Source organism: Anomalospiza imberbis, chromosome 22 (genome assembly GCF_031753505.1).
Source record: "Anomalospiza imberbis isolate Cuckoo-Finch-1a 21T00152 chromosome 22, ASM3175350v1, whole genome shotgun sequence".
In the NCBI taxonomy this organism is placed as follows: Eukaryota; Metazoa; Chordata; class Aves; order Passeriformes; family Viduidae; genus Anomalospiza; species Anomalospiza imberbis.
The window spans coordinates 5,267,412-5,293,742 of NC_089702.1; the positions used below are offsets into that span (position 1 = coordinate 5,267,412).

At 51.3% G+C, this 26,331-nt stretch overlaps 1 protein-coding gene and 1 non-coding gene across 4 annotated transcripts; both read right to left on the reverse strand.

The window, feature by feature from the left end:
* Positions 1 to 848: 848 nt before the first annotated feature.
* On the reverse strand, positions 849 to 920 carry TRNAQ-UUG (transfer RNA glutamine (anticodon UUG)). Its single transcript has one exon. It is a non-coding gene; the product is annotated as a tRNA-Gln (tRNA).
* Positions 921 to 10,313: 9,393 nt separating this feature from the next.
* Positions 10,314 to 26,007, reverse strand: IGF2BP1 (insulin like growth factor 2 mRNA binding protein 1). 3 transcript variants are annotated; one of them, XM_068211930.1, is made up of 15 exons: positions 25,800 to 26,007; positions 24,452 to 24,512; positions 17,578 to 17,626; positions 17,062 to 17,113; positions 16,465 to 16,528; positions 15,503 to 15,772; positions 14,688 to 14,822; positions 14,138 to 14,260; positions 13,470 to 13,605; positions 13,044 to 13,135; positions 11,969 to 12,128; positions 11,529 to 11,603; positions 11,178 to 11,309; positions 10,983 to 11,096; positions 10,314 to 10,509 (listed from the first exon to the last, which is right to left on the reverse strand). In XM_068211930.1, exons 1-15 carry the CDS (start codon positions 25,972 to 25,974, stop codon positions 10,417 to 10,419), a joined length of 1,731 nt encoding a protein of 576 aa, XP_068068031.1. In that variant the 5' UTR covers positions 25,975 to 26,007; the 3' UTR covers positions 10,314 to 10,416. The 3 variants fall into 3 exon arrangements, with proteins under 3 accessions (XP_068068031.1, XP_068068032.1, XP_068068033.1); XM_068211931.1 differs by having other exon boundaries at positions 11,969 to 12,085; positions 13,013 to 13,135; XM_068211932.1 differs by lacking the exons at positions 14,688 to 14,822; positions 15,503 to 15,772 and having other exon boundaries at positions 11,969 to 12,085; positions 13,013 to 13,135.
* Positions 26,008 to 26,331: the final 324 nt, after the last annotated feature.

The following is a 26,331-nucleotide window of genomic DNA, read 5'->3' on the forward strand; positions in this document are numbered from 1 at the left end:
CCGCGGCCGGAGGGGATTGACCCGTTAATCGACGTTAAACGGCTGGGAACGTGCGTCAGAGCCGGCTAAGCCGCCTCTGAGGGGATTCGGGACAATGCCGGCCCTGCAGCGTCGTGAGGGCTCGCACCCGCCATGAGGGCTCGCACCCGCCATGAGGCCTCCGGGCTGCTGAGGGGGAGGCGGGCCACAGCGCGCTCCCAGCCAATAGCAACGCGGGATTGGCAGAGTGGCGTCCGCTCAGCCAATCAGCGGTGGAGAACGGAGGGCGCGAACCCGCTCCTGGGGGCTCGCTGAAGCGGGAGGCGGTACAAAGCAAGGTCTCGGCCAATAGAAACGCGATATTGAGAGTGACAGTAGATGGAGCCAATCAGCGGTGGGGAGCCGAGAGCGCGAAACCCCTCCGGGGGATACGGATTGCGGAAGAAGGGGGCGGTGCAAAAAGCGCTCTCAGCCAGTAAAAATAAGAGCTTGAGAGAGTGACAGACGGATCAGCCAATCAGCGATGGAAAACGGAGACGGCGAGTCTCCCCGGAGGGCTCCGGGCCTCGCCGGTGGAAGGCGGGGCGAAGCGCGAGGCCAGCCAATAGAAATATGGGATTGCCAGAGTGACATCCAGCTCAGCCAATCAGCGGCGGAAGACGGAAGTGCCCTCCGGCTTCCATCAGCCGCCTTTCTCCCGCGCCTGCGCCGTGAAGCGCGGGCGCCCCCGCACAAAATGGAGCTCGGCGGGCGCCGGTGCGGGCCCGGCGCTCCCGGTGCGGCCCCCGCGGCCTCTCACCCTCCTCCGGTCCTTTCCTCTGCCTTCCTCGGCCCCGGGGCGGCGGCGGCGGCGGGCAAAAAGAAACGCGAGGTCCCACCGAGATTTGAACTCGGATCGCTGGATTCAAAGTCCAGAGTGCTAACCATTACACCATGGGACCGCTGGATGTAGCGGGAGGCGCCGCGCGCCCTCCCTATCCCTCCGCCCGCGGGAAATAGTCCGCGCTCCCGCCGGCCGCGGGAATCCCGGGAATCCCGGGAATCCCGGGAACCCGCGGCATTCCCGGCCCTCAAAACCTCCTGAAGTCCCGGGACCGCCGCCGTCCCACCCTCTGGGCCAGCCCCCAGCTCCGCCGCTGGCGCCCTCGTGCCCGGCGCGCTGATTTCCGCCTTTATTTTTGAATTTTTTTTTTTTATTTTTAATTAATTTTTGGATTTTTTAACGTATTTCTGCCTTTATTCCTCTGGGGATTTCCCCTTATTTCTCCTCTTTTCTTTCTCTGTTTTCCTTTACTTCCCACTTTATTCATTTTCCACTTCATTTTCCATTTAATTCCTCTGTTTCTCCTCTACTCCCCCTTTCTTTATTTCCCTTTTATTTCTCCTTTTCCCACTCTATTTCCCACTCTATTTCCCTATTTTATTTATCTCTTTTCCCTTTATTTCCCTTTCCCCCTCCATTTCCCTTTATTTAATTTTCTATTTCTCCTTTAACTTTACCCCATTTACTTTTTTCATCTGCACTCCGTTTTCCCCTTAATTTCTCTTTCCCCCCCCCCATTTTCCTCTTTTTATTCCTTTTCCCCTCTAGTTCTTATTTCTTTTCCTCTTTATCCTCCATTCCCCCTTTTCTTCTTGCTTTCCCCTTATTTTTTCCCCTCTATTTCCCATTTTTCAAAGTTTTTTTCCTCTATTTCCCTTTATTTCTCTTCCATTTTCCCTCTATTCCTTAATTTCCCCTTTATTAATCCATTTTCCTTTTATTGCCTCCATTATTTCTCCTTCCCCTCCATTTTTTCTCTTTATTTTCCCCTCAGTTTCTTGGTTTTTTTCAATTTCTCCCTTTATTTTTCTGCCTCCCATTTTTTTCCTCTCTTCCCTTTATTCCTTCCTCCCCATTTCCCCTTTAATTTCCCCATTTCCCCTATTTATTTTCCTATTTCCCCTCTATTTTCTCCCTTTTAATTTTAAATATCCCCTTTATTTTTCATTTCCCCCTAATTCCCCAATTTTCCCCTTTCGTCCCTCCCCAGTCCCACAAATCCACACAAACACTTGGAATTTTTTTTTTTTTGTTTTTTTTTGCTTCTTTCTCTGCTTTTGCTCTTTTATTTTTCACAGCGAAACAGTGGAAATAAAGCGATTTGTGGCCGAAAAAAAAAGATTTAAAAAATAAGGAAAACCCTCCTCCCCGGAAAAGGAATGGAGCCCGCATCCATCCCAAATCCTGGGAAAAGGGAAGGACGTGCATCAGGAGAGGTAAGAGGAGGAAAAAAGGTGAAAACAACTCGAAAAAGAGGCAAAACAACATTCCAGAAATCACAATTTTTACCTAAAGAGCCTGAAATTTCCTGGGAAAAGCAGCACCTTTGGATGCTCCCAAAATTCAGCTCCACCCCCCTCCCCCCCTGCTGCCATCACACCCAAAAAAAAAACCAAAAAAAACCAAAAAAACCCAAGCCATTGGAAAAATAGAAAAAAAAAAAAAAATTATCAACTTGGATTCCCCCAGCCCTGCGGGGAGGCCGGAGCGGTGAGAGGCAAGGAGGAAAAATCCAAGGGAAAAAAAAAGAAAAAGAAAAAGAAAAATCGAGTATTAAAAATGAAAATAAAGACAAAAATAAAAATAAAATCGGTCACAGCCCGAATCTGGGACTGGTGAGGTCTGGAGCTTCCAAGGACTCAAAAACCACTTTCCTCGAGGGAAAGCAATCCCATAAATCCTACTTTTTTTTTTTTTTTTAATCCTATTTTTTTAATCCTATTTTTTTGTAAAAGAACGTTTTCTTTGGAAAAAGTGTAAATTTTAATTCTTTTTTTTTTCTTTTTTTTTTTTTTTTTTACTTTTTTTTTTTTTAACTTTTAAAAAAAAATTTTTAAGGTTTTTTTTTAATTTAATTTTCCTTTTCTCCCTAAAACTACGCCCGGGGAGTCGCCCCTACCTAGAGTCACCTATGGCTAAGAGGTAGATAAAAAAAACGGGATTGGTGGTGGATGAGGATTCGAGGATTCCAGCGGTCGTTCCCGGGATCATTCCTGGATTGTTCCCAGGATCATTCCTGGATTGTTCCTGGGATCATTCCTGGATTGTTCCCAGGATCATTCCTGGATTGTTCCCGGGATCATTCCTGGGTTGTTCCTGGGATTATTCCTGGATTGTTCCCAGGATTATTCCTGGATTGTTCCCGGGATCATTCCTGGGTTGTTCCCGGGATCATTCCTGGATTGTACCTGGGATTATTCCTGGATTGTTCCCAGGATTATTCCCGGGATCATTCCTGGAGTGTTCCTGGGGTCATTCCCAGGATCATTCCCAGATCCATCAGGGATCATTCCAGGATCATTTCTGGGGTTGTTCCTGGGATCATTCCTGGATCTTCCTGGAATTGTTCTCAGGATGATTCCAGGGATCATTCCCGGATTATTCTTGGATCATTCCAGGATCATTCCTGTGATCATTCCTGGATCGTTGCCGGGATAATTCCTGGATTGTTCCTGGGATCGTTCCCAGGATCATTCCTGGGGTTGTTCCTGGGATCATTCCTAGATCGTTCCCAGGATCGTTCCTGGAATCATGCCTGGAATCGTTCCCAGGATCATTCCTGGGATCATTCTAGGATCACTCCCAGGATCATTCCTGTGATCATTCCTGGGATTGTTCCCCGGATCATTCCAGGATCATTCCTGGAATCGTTCCCGGGATCATTCAAGGATCACTCCCGGGATTGTTCCTGGGATTGTTCTCAGGATCATTCCAGGGATCATTCCTGGATTATTCTCGGATCATTCCAGGATTGTTCCCAGGATTATTTCCAGGGTCATTCCTGGAATAGTTCCCGGGATCATTCCAGGGATTGTTCTCAGGATCATTCCCGGATTATTCTCGGATCATTCCTGGGATCCTTCCCGGATCGTTACAGGATCACTCCAGGGATCATTCCTGGATCGTTTCCGGCTCGGTGGGCGCTACTGCGCGTTCCAGACTCTTGGAATCATCTCCCGCTCCCCTCCCATTTCCCGGGATTTCACAGATCCCAAATCTGGAGCAGCGGGGTCCTGGGTTAAGGCTGAGTTTCCTCCTGGAATTCTGGACCCTGAGTGAGGCCGCATGCGCGTCCGAGGAGCCGATCGCAGATCCCTGAGGATGAATTCCTGCCCTGGTTCCGGTCGATCCTGCGGATTTCCTGGGATTTAATTTACCCTGAGAGGTGCTTCTGGCACAGGTCAAGGTTGGATTTCCTCCAGGAATTCCATGGAATTCTCCATCCCAAGTGAAGCCGGATGCGCGTCCAAGGTGCCGATGGATTTTGGGGCCGATCGCGGATCCCTGAGGATGAATTCCCGCCCTGGTTCTGGTCATTCCCGCAGATTTCCCAGGATCAGCTTTGAGAGAGGCGTTCCCTGCTCGGGATCAGCTCTTCCCACCTTGAAAATTCCCTCCCCCAAAAATTCATCCCATTCCCAGGATCTGGAAAACCATCCCAATGCTGGCATGCAGGAATTCATCCTGCTCCTGGGATCTGAAGGCATCCCAAAGCATCCATGAAATCATCCCACAAATACTCCACACATTCTGCCGGCGCATCCCAAAATCCTCATGGCTCAGGAGAACTTCCCAAACCCCTGGGGTCCATCAGAGCATTCCCAAAATCCTTCAGAACGTCCCAGCCTGGCTCATCCCATGATTTTTTTCCCATCTCATTCCATGATTTTGGCGGAACATCCCACCCGGCTCCAAGAGCTCCTGGGAATTCCTCTCCCACAAAAAAAACCCGGGAATTCCGGCCCGCGGATGAAGAGCTGGGATCGAGCAGGTGCTGGAGACTTTTCCAGGGGATTCTCGGGAATTCTCTCATCCCACCGCCCTCCTGGAGTGTTCCAGAGCCTTCCCCACAGCTCCCCCTCCTCCTCGGAGCGATCCCAAAATTCTGCCTCCAGCAGGAAGATCCCTGCAGCTCTGAGGTAGTTCCAGGTGTGTGATCCCAGCTGGAAGCACTTCCCCAAAAAAACCCCAAAAATCCAGGATGGAAGAGCCTCCAGATGGTTCCGGAATCTCCTCCGCCAGAAAACATGGGAAAAATCCAAATAAAGCTCGGAGAAAAGCTGGGTTAGGGAATGGGGGCTCTCCTCCCTGTGGGAATTCCCAAGGGAATTCCAGCCTGGATTGGCTTTTCCGAACCATTCTGAGGTTGATCCGCATGGAAAAATCCGACCAAGCTCCAGTGCCACCATTCCCAGAGCGAATCCAGAACCGAATCCCGGCCAAAATCCCAGGAAAAGCCTCCCGGGGTGTCGGGATCCAGCCGTGCCCTCCCGGGAATGAAGGGATTTCCCGGGATCCAGGAGATTCCATCCAGACGAAAAAAATGGTGACAGGAGAAAGAAAAAACCAAAGGAAATTGGGAATGAGCCAAAGAAATAAATCCAAACTAAAGGAAAATAAAAATCCACAATTTTCTGGGAAGATTCCCAGTGTCCCAAAAAATGGTGGGTGGAGCAGCAGGGACAAGGAGGGAAAACCTAAGGAATTAAATTAAGGAAAAGTCTTGGAGCAAATCCCATCCTGGCGTGATTTCCTGAAAACCCCAAAATCCCAAAAAACTTCGAGCTGGGAATTCAAAAAATCCCCTTTTTTTCCCTGGCATCGCTGAGCTTTTGCTTTTCCTCTTTTTTTTTTAGAATTTTTCCTTTTTTCAGCCCTAAAAAAAACCAACCCAACACCAAATCCCCGGGAATTCCCAGGAAATGGAAAATCCAGTGGGGAGGGAGTTCCTCTTCCAATATTTCTTCAGGATTTTCGCTCCGGTGGGATCCCGGGAATCCATCCCATGCCCTTCATCCCCATCCAGGCAATTCCAGAAAGTCAGAAGAGAAGAAAAATCTGCTGGGATTTGGGATCCTTTTTTCCCTGTTTTTCCGGCGGAAGGAGGCGCCGATCCCGTTAAATCCAAGTTTTCCCAAGGCTCATCCCGGCGATATTTTCCAGCGGTTCCAAGGTGGGAATTCCTTCCTGCTGATCCCAGCCCTGGGAATCCGGACATTCCTGGCACGGGGAAAGGGGTTTGCTCCTCCCAGCATCCCCAAATTCCTTTTCCATCTGCAAAATTCCTTTTCCATCCCACAATTCCTTTGCCCTCTTCCCAACCCTTCCTAATTCCATGGACAAGGGAATTCCAGGATCCCACCTTCCTGGAAGGGGGAAAAATCCCAAGGGATAAAACAATCCCAAATTATTCCGGCCGGAATGAAAACCCCCCGGAGCTGCTGGCGCCACTCATCCCCGGATTTCGCTTTTTTCTGAATTCCAAGTTGGATCCGTCTCATTCCCATTTTCCTGCTGGTTTTAGGGAATTTTTCCTTTTTTCCAATCCAGTCCGGATCCATCTCATTCCCATTTTCCTGCTGGTTTTGGGGAATTTTCCCTCTTTTTTCCATTCCATTCCAGATCCATCTGATTCCCATTTTCCTGTTGGTTTTAGGGAATTTCTCCTGGATTTTCCATTCCAGTCTGGATCCATCTCATTCCCATTTTCCTCCTGTTTTTAGGGAATTTCTCCTGGTTTTTCCATTCCAGTCCGGATCCGTCTCATTCCCATTTTCCTGCTGGTTTTGGGGGATTTCTCCTGGTTTTTCCATTCCAGCCAGATCCATCTCATTCCCACTTTCCTCCTTTTCCCAATTTTCCGGCTTTTTCCAGAGAAGAGCGGGAGTTGCTCTGAGGTCTCTTCCTTCCCACGGATCTCTTGGATATAAATTGAATTTCCCTCCGGGAATTCCCCGACGAAATTCCGACAGCGCTGACGGGACCCGGGAATGGGAAAAGGGTGGGAAAATCACCAAAGATTCCCTGAATTATTGGGATTTTAGGTCGAGATCTTCCCAGAGATCCCAGAGATTGGATTTGGGAACGGCTGTTCCTGGTTTTTAGCGCTGCCTTGGAATGGGGTGGGAAAAGTTTGGGATCCCCGAGGTTGGGATTCGCCGGGAAGTTTCAAGTATTCCAAATCGTTTTTCCCTGGCAAAAATTCCAAGGAAAACCAGGAAAACGACCCCGAGGGACGAGAGCTGCTGAGCCCAAATCCGGCTCCTTTCACCCCAAAATTTTTGGGAATAAAAGCTCAGCACTCCCCTCCCGCCGAAGTGGGGATCCCACATTCCCCAATCCCAAATATTATTGGCTCATTTGGGTTATTTTGGAATATTTTTTGCCGAACATTTCACCAAAAAATGGATTTTCCTGCAGGGCCAAAAAAAAGGGGGGGGGGAAAGGATTTTACCAAGAAAAATCGGGATTTCACCAAGCAAAAAAGTGGATTTCGGCAAGAAAAAATGGGATTTCACCATGAAAAATTGGGATTTCACCCCAACAATATGGAATTTCATCAAGAAAAAAAAAAAGATTTTTCCAAGAAAAATTGGGATTTCACCCAAAAAAAAGGGATTTCACCAGGAACAATCACCCTGTGATGGTTTTGGAGCAGGGAGAGGCCGATCCCTGCCCGGGCTCGGTCAGGAATTCTCCTCTCCCTCCTCCCTGTGCGTTTGTAGGGAATAAAAATTGGCTCCCACTTAACGAAGGAATTCATTAATTAATTACTCTCCCTCCTCTTCCATTTTTAAAAATTATTTTTAATATTTTTAAGCTTTTTTCCCCCTTTTTAAAAATTATTTTTTCCTTTTTTTAATAAATTTTCCTCTTTTTAAAATTACTTTTTTTTTCCTTTTTTCTAGATTATTTTTTCCTTTTAAAAATTATTTTTCATTTTAAAAACTTATTTTCCCTTTTTTAAAAAGAATTTTTTCCTTTCTTTTATTAACATTTTTAATTAATTTTCTTTAATTAATTTCTTCCTTTTATTAATTTTTTTTTCCCCCTCGGTAAAACGGAGGGGAAAAAAAATCTCTTTTAAAATAAAATTTTTTGTGGGTTTTTTTTTTGTTTGTTTGTTTTTTTCATTTTTTATTTTAAATTTCACAGCACCATAGTGGAGAAGATGGATGGACACCGCACCCCTGGAATTCCAGGAAGGTCGAGATCGCCTTGGGATTCTGGGATCTTTAGGAATTTTCTATCAAATATAGAAAAAAATCTCTTTATGGCTTCTGAGAGCACAAAAAAACCCTTTTTTTACCCCACTTTGCATAGAAAACGCTGCCCAGGAGTGGAAAAATTCCCAAAAAATCCACAGATTGGGCTGGATCCAATTGGGAAAATCCTTTCAGGCAGCGCCCGGGTTCAGGTTTGGTTTTTATTTCTTGAAATCCCCGGAAAAAATAAAGAATTTAATTTTTTTTTTTTTTTAACTGAAAAAAAAAATTTAAAATCAAACATTTTAAAAAAAGGAAAAAAAAAAGGAAAAAAAAATTCAAGTTTTTCCCACTGGGAAGATCAAATTTGGAATTTTCCCGGATTTTTTTGGAGAGCGACGATGCCTGAGAGCTGAAATTCCTCTGGGAAAGGGCACAAAAATTCCATAAAAATATCAAAAATAAGGAAGCTGCTGCCATCTTTTCCACTAGGTCCAGAATTCCCGGCGTTCTCTCCGGAACGCCCGGATTCTTCCGTTAAAAAAGGAAAAAAATTCCGAAAAATTATCTTTTTTTTTCTCTTTTTCATTAAAAAAATAAAATCTCCCCCGTTAGCACCTCTTATATAAAATATCAGCAAAAAGCCCCGAAAAAACCCCAAAATAAAGTGAAAACAACCCCAAAAAAATCAGAATATTCCGTAGCTGAGGTAATCACACCTGAGGTAGCTTTTTTTGAGCTTTTTTTGTGGTTTTTTTGTCATTCCCGGGGTTTTTTTTGTTGCCCTGGATTGGCAGAATTCCAGGGAATTCCCGCTGCCACCTTCCCTTCCCTAAATCTGCTTTTCCCGCTGTTCCAGGCGGTTTTTTGGGAGGATTTTCCCCCAGAATTCCCGGCTGGGAAGGGTTGGGCTCCGTTCAATCCACGGCAAAAGCGCCAGGGCCGGCTTTGTCCCGAATTCCCGAATTTCAGTCTCATCCCAATTTTCCTCCCATCACTCCCGGCCCTCAAAACTCATCCCAATTTCACTTTTTCTCTCCCAAATTCCCACTTTTTAACCTCATTTGGGAGCCCTTCCATCCTCCCTCTTCCTCAGAATTCATCCCAGTTTTGCTTTTTTCCCCAAATTCCCAATTTTCAGTCTTTTCTGGGAATCCTCCCATCACCCTTCTCCCTCAAAATTCATCCCAATTTCACTTTTTCCACATTTTGTCCCAAATTCCCACTTTTTCACATCGCCTGGGAACATCCCAACTTTCCTTCCACCATTCCTGTCCCTCCAAACTCATCCCAAATTTCCCTTCTTCTCCCAAATTCCCATTTTTTCCCGTCCCCTTGGGGTCATTCCCAGATTTTCCTCCAATTCCATCCCAATTTTCCTTTCCTGTCCTCCCCTTCTCATTTTGGGGGAAAACCCTGGAAAATCCCCAGTTTTGGGGCTGGAATCCCTGGAGCCCAGCCCTTGGCGGGAAGCGGCGGCTTCGGGCCCTTCCCAAAATCCCAAATCCTTCCAACCCCCGCGGAGTGCCAGGAATCCGCGCCCGCTGACATTCCTGAAATCCGCTTTTTACTCTCTTGGGAGCTGGGATTTTCCTGCAGAAATGAGGAATTTGGGGATTTTTTTTTTTCCTTAAATCAGGAAAAATCCCAAACATTTTTAGCCCCAATCTCAAATTTTTTGGGAATTTTTTCCCTGCTGGAGGGGTTTGGGAATGAGGAGCCCCAGATTTAAGTGGATTCAGAATTCCCGGGGGATTTTCCTGCTCTTTCCATTTCCCCCCAGTCCCTCCTGCATGGAATTCCCAAATTCTGATGATCGAGATGAGGAATTCTGTGGGTTTTTACCAAAAAACGGGGATTTTTTTCCCTTTTTCCTGTTTTTTTGGTCATTTTTTGGGTGGTTTTATTGCTGTTCCCGATGGGAAAAGACGAAGCTTTTCCCAGGATAAATTTTCCTCATCCTGAGGAAAGGTCAGCACCGCCACAGCAGGAATTTTCATGGGAAAAAAGAGGGGAAATTGGGAAAAATGAGAAAAAAAGAGGGGAAATTGGGAAAAATGAGGAAAGAATGAGGGGAAATGTCTCGTGTTCCATTCCCAATGGAATTCCCAATTCTCTTGGGGGTTGACATTCCCAATCCCTGTGGGAGTGATTCCCAGTCCCTGCGGATTCCCGATCCCTGTCCATTCCCGATCCCTGCGGATTCCTGATCCCTGCGGATTCCCTATCCGTGCGGATTCCCGATCTTTGCAGATTCCCGATCCCTGCTCATTCCCCATCCCTGTCCATTCCCGATCCCTGTCCATTCCCGATCCCTGTCTCCCTGCGGTTGCTGATTCCCAGGCACTCGGAGCCCGGCCTGGCCGTGCCGTGTCCTCGTTCTCCCGGGATTTGGGCTCCGGGGGGTCCCTATTTCCTCCGGGATTGGCTCTGGCTGCCCTGGCCCTTCTGGTGCTGCTGCTTCACCTGCGCCAGGATGTCCCGGATCTTGCGCTGAGCCATCTGGGAATGACAGCCAGGGATTCATGGAACGCCGCAATCCCACCCCAGGCTGCTCCCAGCCCCAGCCCAGCTTCCCTATCAAACCCCTTTTATTCCAAATTTCCACCCAAATCCAGTTCCTGTCCCGAGGTTCTCCCGGGATTTTTATGGGAATAACGGGTGGGATAACGACCAAGAATGTGCGGTCTGAGCAACCCCTGGAGCACCCCCAGAAAAGCCCTGGGGAACCCCTGGAGAACCTCTGGAGAAGCCCTGGATCACCCCAGGATCACCCCAGGATCACCCCTGGAGAACCTCTGGATCACCCATGATCACCCTGGGTCACCCCAGGATCACCCTGGATCAGCCAGGATCACCCCTGGAGAACCCCAGGATCATTCTGGATCACCCTGATCACCCCAAGATCACTCTGGATCACCCCAGGATCACCCCTGGATCACTCCAGGATCACCCTGGATCAGCCCAGGCCGTACCTGGCTGGCGTAGAAGTGCCCGATGATCTTGACGATGACCTGCTCGTTCTCGTCCGGGGTCTGCTCCCGCGGCACCACCACCTCGGCCGCCGTCAGGTTCTGCAGCTCGTTCACCTGCCGGGACACGCGGCGGGGATGAGCCCTCTGGAGAATCCCAGCCCTTCTCCCAGGAATTCTGTCCCCGTTCCCACTCACGGTCTTGCCGCCCTTGCCGATGACGCGGCCGGCAGCCGAGGCCGGCACGCGGATGTGCGTCTCCAGCTTCACCTCCTCCTTGGGCCCAAAGAAGTTCTCCTCCTTCAGCTTCCCATAAATCCTGCCCTGCGCCTGGAGAAGGACGAAGTTGGGAATGTCCCACCCCAAACTCCATCCCTGGATTTGGGATCCCGTAAAATCCCAGTTCTTTGGAATTCCAAACCCGTTTGGCCCCTGGGAAACCCGATCCTGGAATTACCCCACTGTGGATTGGGGTTCAGCTGGGGTCACCCCCTGCCCTCCCTGCCAGGGACACCCCGAAGTCCCCAAGGAGGTGACAGCAGTGACAACCTTGAACTGCGCCTCGGGCGGGCCGGTGATCACCACCATGCGCACCTTGGAGTCCGGCGTCTCCGGGGGCGCGATCTGCAACGGGATGGACACAGATGGACACGGGATGGACACAGATGGACATGGATGGACATGAGATGGAAAAGGGATGGACAAAGAATGGGCATGGGATGGACAGGGGATGGACACAGATGGACATGGATGGAGATGGGATGGACACGGGATGGACACAGGACGGACCTGGGATGGACACAGGACGGACCTGGGATGGACACGGGATGGAAATGGGACAGACATGGGATGGACACGGATGGAAATGGGACAGAGATGGGACGGACATGACGCTACAGCCCCGCCCGGGCTTCCCAGGGCTTTTCCTGGGAAAAACGGGACAGCTGGGGACAGAGGGCCACCCGAGGGCCACCGAGGGCCATCCCCACCTTGATGGAGGCGCTGGCGAAGCGCGAGAGCTGCTTGATGTGCTGGCCCTTCTTGCCGATGATGGCCCCGACCGCCTGCGCCGGGATGAACACGTGCACGGTCTCCTGCTCGGGAGGCTGCGGGACGGGATCGGGGCTGGGGTCACTGTCACCGTTTGGGGTCATTGCCACCATTTTATGGTCAGAGTCACTGTTTGGGGTCACTGCCACCGTTTGGGGTCAGTGTCGCCATTTGGGGTCACTGTCATTATTTTGGGGTCACTGTCGTTATTTTGGGGTCACTGTCACCATTTGGGGACAGTGTCATGTCCCCAGGCTGGGAGCGGGAGCTGCCAGGGGTCACCTGCCCATCCTGGGTGTTCCATCGGGAATGTCCCCGCTGGAATCGGGGTCACTGCCCATCCTGGGGGTTCCATCGGGAATGTCCCCGCTGGAATCGGGGTCACTGCCCATCCTGGGTGTTCCATCGGGAATGTCCCCGCTGGAATCGGGGTCACTGCCCATCCTGGGTGTTCCATCGGGAATGTCCCCGCTGGAATCGGGGTCACTGCCCATCCTGGGGGTTCCATCGGGAATGTCCCCGCTGGAATCGGGGTCACTGCCCATCCTGGGTGTTCCATCGGGAATGTCCCCGCTGGAATTGGGGTCACTGTCCATCCTGGGTGTTCCATCAGGAATGTCCCCGCTGGAATTGGGGTCACTGCCCATCCTGGGGGTTCCATCGGGAATGTCCCCGCTGGAATCCGGGTCACTGTCCATCCCGGGGGTTCCATTGGGAATGTCCCCACTGGAATCGGGGTCACTGCCCATCCCGGGGGTTCCATTGGGAATGTCCCCACTGGAATCGGGGTCACTGCCCATCCCGGGGGTTCCATCAGGAATGTCCCAGGGGTCACTGCCCATCCTGGAGGTTCCATCGGGAATGTCCCCACTGGAATCGGGGTCACTGCCCATCCCGGGGGTTCCATCGGGAATGTCCTGGGGGTCACTGTCCATCCCGGGGGTTCCATCGGGACCGGCCCCGCTGGAGTCAGGGTCACTCACCAGGAAGGAGCTATAGGGAGCGGCCCCGGAGACGCCACTCGGGGGCGGCGGCACCGCCGTGGAGGAGGCCGGGAAGAGCCCGACGGCAGCCAGGTTCAACCCGGGAATGAGGTGGGACTGCAGCTGAGGGCACCAAAATATGGGGTCAGGGATTGGGATTGAACCGAGGGCACCAAAATATGGGGTCAGGGATTGGGATTGCAATTGAGGGAACCAGAATATGGGATCAGGGGATTGAACTGAGGTGAGAAATAGGATTGGAGACGAGGGGGGATTGAACTGAGAGGAACCAAAATCTGGGATCAGGGGCGATTGAGATTGAACTGAGAGAAGAAATGGGATCAGGGTGAGAGGGGATTGAATTGAGGGGAGAAATGGGATCAGGGATGAGGCGGGATGGTGCCGGGGATGAGCGGGGCGCTGGTTTATGGGATCCCCGCCGGCCGGCCCCACTCACGCTCATGGCGGCCACGTCGTTCTCGTAGGCCTCGCGCACTTTCTTCATGATCTCCTGCTCGGCGCGGCAGCAGCTCTCGGGGCAGCCCTTCACCGTGATGGTGCGCTCGGGGTTGTACAGGGTCAGCTCCTGCAGCCTGGGGACACCGGCCATGGGGACAGCCGGGGCATGGGGACATGCCTGGGGGAGACGGGGACACGCCCAGGGGGAGAGGGACATGCCCAGGGGAGAGGGACACGCCCAGGGGGGACGGGGACACATCTGGTGGGAGGGGGACACACCTGGGGGGATGGGGACATGCCCCTGGGGACAGGGACACACCTGGGGACAGGCCCAGGGACACAGGGACACACCCAGGGGTACAGGGACACGCCCAGGGACACACCCAGGGGTACAGGGACACGCCCAGGGACACACCCAGGGGACAGGGACACGCCCAGGGAACAGGGACAAACCCAGGGAATGGGGACATCCAAGGGCACCCCAAAGCAGTGGGAAGGTCCCCAGAGGGGATCGGAAAGGGGAGCACGGAAAATCCAACACCAAGGATTCCCCGGAGAACTTTGGGGACTGAAACGTCTGTCCCCACCCCCATCCCCATCCTGCCTCTGCCTCCTCCTCCTCCTCCTCCTCCTCCCCAGCGTGAGGAGCTCCTGCCCCATCCTTACGAGGAAATGGTGATCTTGGTCTCCGTGTCCTGCTCCACCTTCTTGAGGTTCCGGCCCTCTTTGCCGATCAGGCGCCCCACAAAGTTGTTGTGGGCCAGGATCTTCAGGGGGACCTCGTCAGCCCTGAGAATGGGAACGGGGACGGGAATGGGAACGGGGATGGGAATGGAGAGAGGGATGGGAATGGAGAGAGGGATGGGAATGGGAACGGGGATGGGGATGGGAACAGCGATGGGAACGGGAATGGGAAGGGGAATAGGAATGGGAATGGGAGGAAAACCCCACAGGAGGGATTAGGGCAGCTGGAAACAGGGAGAAAAACCCAAAAGGAGGGATAGTAGAACTTGAGAAAGGAGGGAAAACCCAAAAGGAGGGATTGTGGGAACTGGAAAATGAGGGAAAACCCAAAAGGTGGAACCTGGGAACGGAGGGGTTGGCACAGATGGCCGGACGGGGGAAGCCCAAACCCCAGGGTTTGGAGTCCCCAAACCCAGAATTCCTGGGGCACAGGGCCAGGAGGATCCTGGGGTGGGATCTGTGGGGTTCTCACGTCTTGGTGTCCTTGGCCTCCTTGTGCATGATGTCCAGGATCATCCTGCAGGCGGCCGAGCAGCCCTCGGGCGTGGAGTGGATGCTGATGGCCTTCTCGGCCGCGCCCGCATTCTCCTTCCGGTGCACATCAATCCTAAAAACCACGGGAAGGGCGCTGGGAGAGGCCCCAGAGCTTCCGGCCTCCCCAAAAGTCACATCCCATCACGAGGAGGGAAATCGAGGCGGGGTGTTCCGCAGGCATCCCAAAAATCCCAATGGGATTTGAAGCAGTGGGAGGAGGGGTGAAGGAGCAGCACCGGCTGCGGGGTGGGATGGGGTGGCCAGCACCTCAAATCCCAAATAAATCCTGGACGGGGTGGCTAGCACCTCAAATCCCAAATAAATCCTTCTGGAGAAACCCTAGAGAACTTCTGGAGAACCTCTGGAGAACCCCTGGATCACCTCTGGAGAGCCCCTGGAGAATTCTGTGGAACCCTTGGAGAAACTCTGGAGAACCCCTGGAGAACCCTAGATCACCCCTGGAGAACCTCTGGAGATCCCTTGGAGAATTCTGTAGAACCTGTGGAGAACCCCTGGAGAATTCTGGAGAACCTCTGGAGAACCCTGGATCACCCCTGGAGAACCTCTGGAGAATTCTTTAGAACCCCTGGAGAACCTCTGGAGAATTCTGTAGAACTTCTGGAGAACCTCTGGAGAACCCCTGGACCACCCCTGGAGAACCTCTGGAGAATTCTGTAGAACTTCTGGAGAACCTCTGGAGAACCCCTGGATCCCCCCCCGGATCCCCCCGGATCCCCCCACAGCGCCTCTCACTTGGACTGGGTCTGCTTGGTGATGTTGCGGATGGTGGCCCCCTCCTTGCCGATGATGGCCCCCACGAACTGGGTGGGCACCAGGAGCCGCAGGGGCACGTCCGGGGGCGGCGGCTTCGGGGGAGCCCCCGCGGGCGGCGGGGAGCCCGGCCGGGCCCCGCCGCGCGCCCCGGCGCCGCCCCGGCGCCCGTTCTCAGGCTGCTCGTCCGGGATGTAGGAGACCTTGAGCGCGTGGCTCTCCAGCTGGTGCCCGTTGAGCTTCAGGATGGCTCTGGAGGGACACGCCGGGAGTCGGGGCCGGATCGCGGGGCCCGGGAGCCCAAAAGGGCCGGGCTGAGCCCGAGGAGGGGAAATTGCCGGAAGGGTTTTATGGGGAAACTGCCCCAGCGTTCCCGTGTAGGAAGAGATTCCCAAATCCCTTCTGAGGGATGGAGTGAGATCCCGAATCCCCGTCCCAGCAGGAATCTGACACAGGGAGTGATTCCCAAATCTCCTCTGAGGGATGGAGTGACAGATCCCAGATCCCTGTCCCAAAATTCCCTCACAGGGAGAGATTCCCAAATCTCCTCTGAGGGATGGAGTGACAGATCCCAGATCCCTGTCCCAGAAGGCATCCCATGTAGGGCGAGATTCCCAAATCCCTTCTGAGGGATGGAGTGAGATCCCAAATCCCTGTCCCAGCAGGAATCTGACATAGGGAGTAATTCCCAAATCCCTTCTGAGGGATTGAGTGAGATCCCAAATCCCTTCTGAGGGATCAAGTGAGATCCCAAATCCCTGTCCCAGCAGGAATCCCATGTAGGGCGGAGGAAAATCGATCAGATTTAAGGGGTGTCCTCAGGGATTTGCTGGTTTTGCCGGAATCTCGGGATCTGGGGAAATGGGAAATCCTCTTTCCTGCAGGTGGGGAAGGGAGGGAATTCCCGATTTCCCAAATAATTCCCGGATTCCCAGGGCACTCACTGCCGGGTCTGCTCCCGGTTGGCGTAGGTGACATTGACCACGGCGGTCTCGCTGTCTGTGTTCACTGCAGGAATTCGGGAAAAGAGGCAGGGATTAGGGGAAAGGAGCTGGGAATTCGGGAAAAGGAGCCGGGAATTTGGGAAAAGAGACAGGGATTACGGAAAAGGAGCCAGGAATTTGGGAAAAGGAGCCGGGAATTCAGGAAAAAGAGGCAGGGATTAGGGAAAAGGAGCTGGGAATTTGGGAAAAGGAGCCAGGAATTCAGGAAAAGGAATTGGGAATTTGGGAAAAGAGACAGGGATCAGGTTTTTATTCCCGCCCTGAAGAGGGGCAAGAATCCCCGAAATCCAGGTTTTATTCCTTCCTCTCCCTGAAACGTGGCAGAATCCCAAAATCCGGATTAAATTCCCAAAATCTGGGGTTTATTCCCTCTTCCTGCTGAAATGGGGCAGAAATTCCAGAAATCCAGGGTCTACTCCCTTCTCCCCCTGAAACAGGGCAGAAATTCCTGAGATCTGGGGTTTATTCCCTTCTCAGGAGCAGAAATTCCCGAAATCCAGGTAAAATTCCCGAAATCCGGGTTTCCTCCCCTCCTACCTTGCTCGCAGCTCTCCACGGTGCCGTACTGGGCCAGCAGCCCGTCCAAAACCTGGGAAAAAGGGGAAAATCAATCCCGGGAAACCCCATCCACCCCTCGGGGTCATCGGCATCGTTAAGAATTCCATCAGGATCATCAAGAATTCCCTCAGGATCATCAAGAATTCCATCAGGATTGTAAGAATTCCCTCAGGATCATCAAGATTTCCCTCAGGATCATTAAGAATTCCCGAGAAATTAAGGCTGAGAAGCTCCAGGAGCCAGCGGGAGGGGGAAGCAGAGGCAGGGAATTCCCAGCGGGAAGCGAGGATCCGTTTTATTCCCTGTGCAATGGAGGAATCACAAATTAACAGGAATTAACGGGAATTGGGGAATTAACGGGGGTTCCAGGCGGTGCCGCTTTCCCGGGATTTCCAGGGACGGTCCGGGGTAATTAGGAGCCAATTAACGACAAAGAGGAGGAAAATCCAGCTCTGGTGCCGAGGGTGGAATCCCGGGCGCGATCCCTGCCCTTACCTCCCATCGCAGCTGCGGCGGAATGTTCCGGATCTGGATTTTCCGGCTCCTGCAAGGATGGAAAAAAGCGGAATTTGGGCTGGGGCAGGGGCATATCCCTGGATCTGAGCGAGCCCTAAAATTCCCGGTGCTCCCGGGGATTCCTGGTGCATCCCAGTTGGTTGTGGGGCTGGAATTGCACCAGGAGTGGAATTCCAGAATTCTGCTGGGAGCAGAATTACGGAATTCCTCTGGGAGCGGAATTCCTCCAGGAACAGAATTCCAGAATCTCTCTGGGAGTGAAATTCCATAATCACATCAGGAACAGAATTTCAGAATCCCTCCAAAAGCAGAATTCCAGAATCCCTTTTGGAGGAGAATTCCAGAATCCTGTTGGGAGTGAAATTCCAGAATTCCTCCAGGAACAGAATTCCCAAATTCCTCTGGGAGTGAAATTCCAGAATTCCTTTGGGAGCAGAATTCCAGAATCCCTTTGGGAGCAGAATTCCAGAATTCCTCCCGACCCCGCTGGGCTCGGCTGCTCCTGAATTCGGCTCTTCCCGGCTCCCTTTTCCCAAACCAGCAGCTCCCGGTTTGATCCCGAGGTTTAACTGGAAAGTTTCTTCCAGAGCAGTTCCTCATCCCAGCACAGATCCCAAAACACTTCCCAATGCCCCCAGAATCCCTGGATTTCCCCCTCCACCTCATCCCTGGATAAAACCGGGATTAAAGCCGGCCCCAGCAGGAATATTCCAGATTTTGGGGAATTCTGCCCATTTGGGAGACCCCGGGCTGAGCTGGAGCGGGAAAACCCCAAATGTGGATCCCGCCCTGCGCCTCCCTCTGGGAACCTGGGAACGATCCCAAAATCCTGGAATTCCTGGCTAATTGAGCCTCATTATCTGGGTGATTGACAGCTGTCACTCACACCTCACTCAGATTTACGATTCCTGGCATTCCGCCTGCCCCGGGGAATTCCCTTCATTCCCGATTTCCAGCCCCTGCACAGCTGGAACAATTCCATCCAAAATCCATCCAATCCCTTGGGACTTTCCTCCTCGGGGATCCCAATCCGCCCCGGGGGGTTTGGGGCTCCTTTGGTCGATTTTGGGGAGATTTTTATGGGAAGAGGAGCCACAGGAGGCTCCCAGAATTCCCCTGATGCACTCCTGGGAAAGAAAACACAAAATCCCAGAAATTCCCACAGAAATATTTATCAAACAGAAATCCCAAATTCCCCCCTCAGGAGATCCCAGCTGGATGGGATCCAGGAATTCCAAGGAATGTTTGGGATAAGGATGGACAGCCCTGGAGGAAAGGGGAGATCCCAAATTCCAGCCCCTTTTCCCAACCCCCAGCAGGTGAAGGCTCCAGGAGTTTGGGATCCCTCAAGCTGGGAATGATTTGGATTGATTAATTAGGATTGATTAATTAGGATTGATTAATTAGGATCGATTAATTAGGATTCTTGAACTGCAGGGAGCTCCCTGCACAGCCAGGGCTGATCCCACGGCTCCAGAATTCTGCGGGAATCGAGGCAAAGCCAGAGCTCAGCTGGCGAAATTCCAGGAAAAGCGCGGAGCTGGGCTGGAGATCGGAGCCTCCCTATGCCCCTCATCCAGAAAAACCCTGGAATTCCCAAAGTCTGGAGCACTAAAGCCAACATTTCCCAAGGCAGCAAGGAGGGAAAATTGGGAATTCCTCCGGATCCCCTCGGCATGGAGGGAACAGGAGCCGGGAAGAGCTGGAATTTCCCTGTGGGGACAGGTGGATCCCAAATCCCTCGGGATTCCCGGGAATCCCGGAGTCTGGGATTTCTGGGAGTTCTCGGAACCTGTGGGGACAGGTGGATCCCAGATCTCCCGGGATCCCAGGGAATCCTGGAGTCTGGGATTCCTGGAATGCTCAGAACCTGTGGGGATGGGTGGATCCCAAATCCCCCAGGATTCCCAGGAATCCTGGAGTCTGGGATTTCCGGGAGGTCGGGGCCGGGCACTGATGGGAATGCGGAGTTTTGATCCCGCTCCGATCCTGGCTCCAACTGCGGGTGGAAACCTGGGAACCTCTTTGGGAATGGGACACCAGGAATTCCCTGTGGGAATGGGACACCAGGAATTCTCTGTGGGAATGGGACATGAAGAATTCCTGAGGGAATGAGACACCAGGAATTCCCTGTGGGAATGAGAATGGGACACCAGGAATTCCTGACAGGAACGGGACACCAGGAATTCGTCCCTTTCTCCATGAAAAGAACTCCTTGAAATCAGTGGATTCCCTAAAAAAAGGCAGAAAATTCCCAAATCCCACCTGGATCAGAGGCACCTCCCACTCCCAAATCCAGCAAACCTGGAAAAGAGGCGGAAAAACCCCGGAAAAAATCAGGGAAAACTCCCAAAAAAAAGCTGGAAAGGGAGCAGGGATCCCTCATCCAACCAGAATTCTTCCCAGAATCCCTGGAAAAATCCCTGGAAACTTCAGCACCGCCAGGAATTGGGGCTGGAAGGGGCAGAAATTCCCTTTTTTGGGGGGGAATTTTTCATTTAAATCCCAAAAAAGTCCCGATTTCCAAAGGAGGAATTTCCCCCCATTCCCTCCCTGGATTCATTCGCCTGAGCTTGAACCCAAATTCCGACAGAAATCCCATTGGAAAACCGGGATCAATCCCGGAAATTCCCACTGGAGTTCCAGAAATTCGATTCTTTCTCCTTTTCTCACCCAAATTCCTCCCCCGTGCCTTCCAGATTTCCAATTTTCCCCGAAATCCAAATTTTTTGGGAGGTTTTTCCCACATTTCCCACGGAGAAGGAAGGAAATAAAGGAGTTTTCCTCACTTTTGGCCATTCCCAAATTGAATTTTCTCTCCCTGAGATCCGGAATTTGATGGAATTCCCAGAGTTTCCGACCTCAGGGATGAGATTTAGGGAAAAATCCTCGAAGAGTCAATGAATTTTTTACTTTTCTGGGCTAAAAATGCTCAAAAACCTCAGAATTCCCAAATTTCTTTGGTTCCCAGAAGTGGAAATCCGGGAGCAGCTGGGAACTGGGAGCTCAAAGGAGTAAAAGAATTTTAAATTTTTAATTTATTCCCTTTTTTGCTCTTCAAAATTTCAATTTTCCGGCTTTTTTTTTTTTTTTTTTTTTTTTTTGTTATTTTTTATAAAAACTCCCAACCCAGCCTCGTTTGAAGACAAAAAGCGAGATTTTCAACTTGGATTAAATGCAGAATTTTAGCCCCAAAATCCTCCTGGGTTTTCATTTTCCATGGAAAAGAATTTCCCAATTTTTTTTGGGTTCATTTTTGGAGTTGTTTTGGTTCATTTTGGGTTCCATTTCCAGCAAATCCAATCCCAAAACGGGGGAAAAAAAGCAAAATTTGGGGTGAAAAGTGACAAAAAAGGAATCTCAACCTGGGTTTGAATGTTTTTCATTGGGAACAATTAATTCCAGGATTTTCCCTGTGGAAAATGAGGATTTTTTCTGATGGGAATCCCCAGATTTGAAGCAAAATCCAAGGGAATTTTAGGATTTTTCCAGCATTTCTTTGCCCCGAACTGAACTTTGATGCCACCACAATCATTTAAAATATTAATTTTTATAATGATAACTAAAATTAACGCCCTGAGCACAACCCCAGGAGGAGCTGGGGGTGAAAATCCCTTTTAATTCCCATTTTTTGGGTTAAAATCCATCCCAAATCCAGCCCCAACCCCCAAATCCCGACCCAAGAACCTGAATTTGGAATTTTTATTTCCTTTAAGAATAATTTCTTTTGAAACTGCCCCAGTGACTCCAAACAGGAGAATTTTGGAGATTTTGGGGTTGAAAATTTCGAGTTTCTCCCCAGTTTTCTCCATCAACAATATCCAAGGAAAAAACAACTCCCAAAAACCCAAGAGAATGCTCAAAATGACCCCAAATTAACCCAAAATCTCTTTTTTGGTTGATAAAATCACATTTTTATCAACATTTCTTCACAATTTAAGACTTTGAAGGAATTCTGCTGCAATAATTCCCCAAATACTGAAAATAATTGGGAGAATCCCAGGAATTAATCCCAAATAAATCAGTTTATTCCTCTTGGAGGCACGCACCCCAAATCTCTTTTTTTGGGTGCTGTTTTAACCCATTTTAGGGTTTTTAAAATGATTTTTGGATATTTTGCTTAGGAGAGGTTTGAAAAACTGGGAATAAACAGAGAGGAAAAGAATTCCTTGGGATTTTTTAGGCACTATTGAATTAAAACCACCCAAATTAAGTTTTTTTACATCATTATTTCCACTTTAACCTAAAGAAAAAAAGAAAAAAAAAATTGGGGTTTTTTTTGCTGCTTTTTTTAAAATAAATTAACTGGGAAGGGCAACCCCGCTCCTGACTCGTTTTCCCACATTTTTAAAGGGATCAAAAAAGAAGAAGAAGAAAAAAAAAAATTAATCTCAGGTTTGGGGGAGGGGAAAGGGGAGGAATTTCACTTTGGATCCCGAAATTCTCCCCTCATTAACCATTTCCTGCTCCCTGCCGCTCCAAACTGGAAATTCCAGTCTGGAAAAATGAAAGGAGGATTCAAAAAAAAGCCCCAAAAAAACCCTCAAAAATTCCTTTTCAAGGCAGAGTCTCCCTCTTTCCCCGGGATTGGAGCAGCCAAAATCCCCCAGATTCCCCCCAAAAATTCCATTTTCGGCTCCCAGCCCTCCCCATTTGAAGGGAAATGCCCCAAAATCGCTTTTTCCACACCCAAAATCACCAAATCCTTCCCCAAAGTGTCCGGGGCGTTCCCGAAATGCCCCAAAATTCCCTCCAAATATTCCAGGAGGGAAAAGTGGGAAAAGCTGCGCTGGCCCTTTAAGAGCAGCCCCGGCGTGGGGGGGATGCGGATTTTAACCCCCAAAAATCCCCAAAATCCCCAAAAATGGGATTTTCCAGCCAATCCAAGCATTTTTAGGGACCCCCAGGAGGAAAACAAATCCAAATCCCGAAATATTTTAAAAGGTTTTTGTTTTTTTTTTTTCCCAGCACTTTAAATCCCAGATCCCAAAGGAATATTCTCATTTTTAGGGAATTTTTTTGGGGCAAAAAAGGGGGAAATCTGCTCCTCCCTCCCCAAATTATTGATTATCCAAAGTGGGAGGGGGGAAATAGGATTTTCCAGGGGTTTTTTAAAGGGATATTTTTAACTTCTCATGGAATTCCATCCCAAAATTCCCCCCATCACTGGCGACCGAAGCCACAGGAAGAAATATTGTTAGGGGAGGGGGAAAAAAATTAATAAAAATTATAATTATCCCCCTAAAATCCGGGAATTCGGGCCGGGAAAACAGGGTTGGGGAATTCCCAGCTGGATTTGGGATTGCCCTTTCTGGGATCATCCCCCTCCCAATTTTTGGGAATTTTGAGGCGAGGCCAAAGGGGCGGGGAAGGGTCGGGAAAAGGAGGAATTTGGGGATTTTGGGGCTGGGATTTTGGGGAATTTGGGGCCAGGATTTTGGGGAGTTTGGAGCTGGGATTTTGGGAATTTGGGGCTGGGATTTTGGGAATTTGGGGCTGGGATTTGGGGAGTTTAGGGCTGGGATTTTGGGGAATTTGGGGCCGGGATTTTGGGGAGTTTAGGGCTGGGACTTTGGGAACTTGGGGCTGGAATTTCGGGAATTCGGGGTTGGGATTTTGGGAATTTGGGGCCGGGATTTTGGGGAGTTTGGAGCTGGGATTTTGGGGAGTTTGGAGCTGGGATTTTGGGGAGTTTAGGGCTGGGACTTTGGGAACTAGGGGCTGGAATTTCGGGAATTCAGGGCTGGGATTTTGGGAATTTGGGGCCGGGATTTTGCAGAGTTTATGTCTGGGATTTTGGGGCCGGGATTTTGGGAATTTGGGACTGGGATTTTGGGAATTTGGAGCGGGGGTTTTGGGAATTTGGGGCCGGGATTTGGGGCTGGAATTTTGGGAATTTGGGGCGGGGATTTTGGGAATTTGGGGCCGGGAAGAGCCGGCATCGTTCCCTCCCCTCTTTTTTCCCCTTTGGAAAAGGCGCCTCCGTCACGTGGCGATGGATTCGGGTCCAACGTGGAATCTTTGGGATCGGGAATTCCGGGAATTCCGCGAGTTTGGGGGGTGAAAAACGGGGGGAAAAAGGGGGGAAATTCTGGGAAAAACCCCAAATGCGGGCGGGATTGGACGGATTTTCCGGGAATTCGGAGCGCGGGGAGGATTTTCCCGAGCGCTCCCGGCTCCAGCCGGGAACAACAAAGGCCAGGGAAGATGGAGAGGGATGGGCTGGGCGGGAGAGGCAGATCCTGGGAAACCCCAAAAGCGCCGCTTTTCCCCCCAAAATCCCCGGAATTCAGCCAGGATTTCATCCCTGCCCGCCCTCAGCCGCCGCGTGCTGGTTTTGTTCTTTTTATCCCAGCAAAATTCACTTTTTAAAATCAGATTTTTAAAAAAATATTAATTTTTTAATTTTTTTTTTTTAATTTTCCTTCTCCCAAAACAAAGGATTTTCCCTCCTTTCCCAGCCCAGGCGCCAAAAGGAGCCGGGAAATTCTTCCACAAGTTTGGAAATCCCAGCACAAACCCATCCATCACCTTGGGCAGCGCGTGGAGAATTGTTTATTTCACCTTTTCTCCCCTTTTTATTCTAATGAAAAACCCCCAGACTGAGTTTTCTTCGGAAAAAAAAAATCAATTAATTCATGAAATGTTTAATGAATTAATTAAACTCAGCTCGCTGGGGGCAAATCCCAGCCCAGAATCTCCGACGCTCCTTCATTTTTCACATTTTTCGGTGGAAATTTTTGCCTTTTTTCTCTCCCATTTCCCCCCTCCCAACGCAAATTAATAATTCCGATGATAACGATTAAAAACCAATCAAAAATCTATTAAAACTCGATTAAAACTCCACCTTTACCTTTGCTTTTTGGGCACCGAGTGTTCGATCTCCAGCTGCTTCCCATGGAGCTCCACTTTCCCTAAAAACAAAACCCGGGGTTGGAAAATCTGGGAGGAAAAACTCGGGATAAACGGGAATTCCCGCGCGAAATTCGTCCCAAATCCTCCCGAATTCCACCCAAATCCAGCCCTCGGCTCCTCACAAGTGCATTTTTATGGAATGCGAGCTTCCAGGGGGGAGTGGTGCCTCTGGAATTGTTCCTTGGGAATATTTCATCCCTCGCTCCCGCCTGGAAGGATTCGAGGAATGAGATTTGGGGGTTTTTTTCGGTGGATTTGGAGAATTCCCCCCTTTTCTTTCAGCCCTCCAGGAAAAGTCTTTGGAGAAAATTCCCTCTCTTTTTCCCACCGAAAGGCTCCGGTTTCGGGATTCCACAGGAATGGATTTCTCCCGGAAAATGGAGCGGGATTCCCTGGCTGCTGGCTCATTCCATGATTTTTAATTTTTTTTTTTTTTAATTTTTATTTTTTAGCGGGGGGAATAGCGAAGGAAAAGAATCAGACTGGGGAAGAGCCCGGGCGGAAGGAGATGGAGAGGACGGGGGGAAAAAAAAAAAAAAAAAAACAACAAAATTTAAAAAGCCCCCAAATCGCCGATTTGCTCCCAAATTCCCTCTTCCCGAGCTCTTCCCAGCATGGCGACCTCGCCCCCCGAGCGCGGCCCGGACCCGAACGGGCAAAGTCCGGGGGGCCGAACCCGGGGCGGGGGGCGGCTCCTGGGGACCCCCGCGAGGCTCTGGGGTCGCTCCGCGTCCCCGTCCCGGGATTTTGGGGAAGGGACAAAAAGCGGGGGCGCGGCCCCGACGGGAATCCCATGGATTGGAGGGGGGAGGGGCGGGGGGGTCGGGACTGGGGGGTCCGGAGGGATTTTGGGGGTCGGGATTCCGGGGTCGAGAGGGATTTTGGATGTCGGGATTCAGGGGTCGAAAGGGATTTCGGGGCTCGGGATTCGGGAGGGATTTCGGGGTCTGAGGGGATCGGGAGGGATGGAGGGGTCGGGATTTCGGGGGTCGGGATTTCGGGGGGCAGGAGGGATTTCGGGGGTCGGGATTTCGGGGGGCAGGAGGGATTTTGGGGGTCGGGATTGAGGGGTTCGGGATTGATTGAGGCGCTCGGGAGGCTCTGAGAGGCCGGGACTGAGGGGCTGGGAGGGACCGGGAGGGTCGGGATCGATCGAGGGTCGGGATTTCGGGGCCGGGAGGAGCCCGAGGGGCTCGGAGGAGATGGAGAGCTCGGGGTGTGGGGATGATCTGGGGGGGATCTGGGGGGGATTTGGGGAGGGGCTCGGGCTGGGTCGCGCGCCTCACCCGAGAAAGTTTCGATGGCTTTCATGGCCCACTGCTCGTCGGGGCAGTCCACAAAGGCATAGCCGGACTTGACGAGGAACTGCCCGCTGAAGGAGATCTGGTGCTCGGCGAACACTTTCTCCAGCTCGGCCGCGGTGACGCCCTCGGGCAGGTTCCCGATGTACAGCTTGTTCATGGTGGGCTCGGGGGGCTCCGGGGGCTCGGGGGGCTCCGGGGGGCTCCGGCCGCGCGGTGCCGGCGCGGGGCGGCTCCGCTTCGCCCCCCGAGCTTCGCCCCGGCTGGTTTTTTCCGCTTTTTTTGGTGCCTTTTTGTTGTTTCTTGGGGTTTTGGGGGTTTTTTTCCCCCCTTCTGCCGAGCGGATTTTTGTGCCGTTGGGGAGGGGGGCGGCGGCCGCTGGAGGAGGAGGAGGAGGAGGAGGAAGGAGAGGAGGGGAGGGGGCGGCCCCGGCGGGCAGGGCGGTGGCGCCGGTGGTTGCGGGGCCCCCGGGCCGGCCCTGGAGCGGCACCGGACACCGGGACGGGGGAGGGACGGG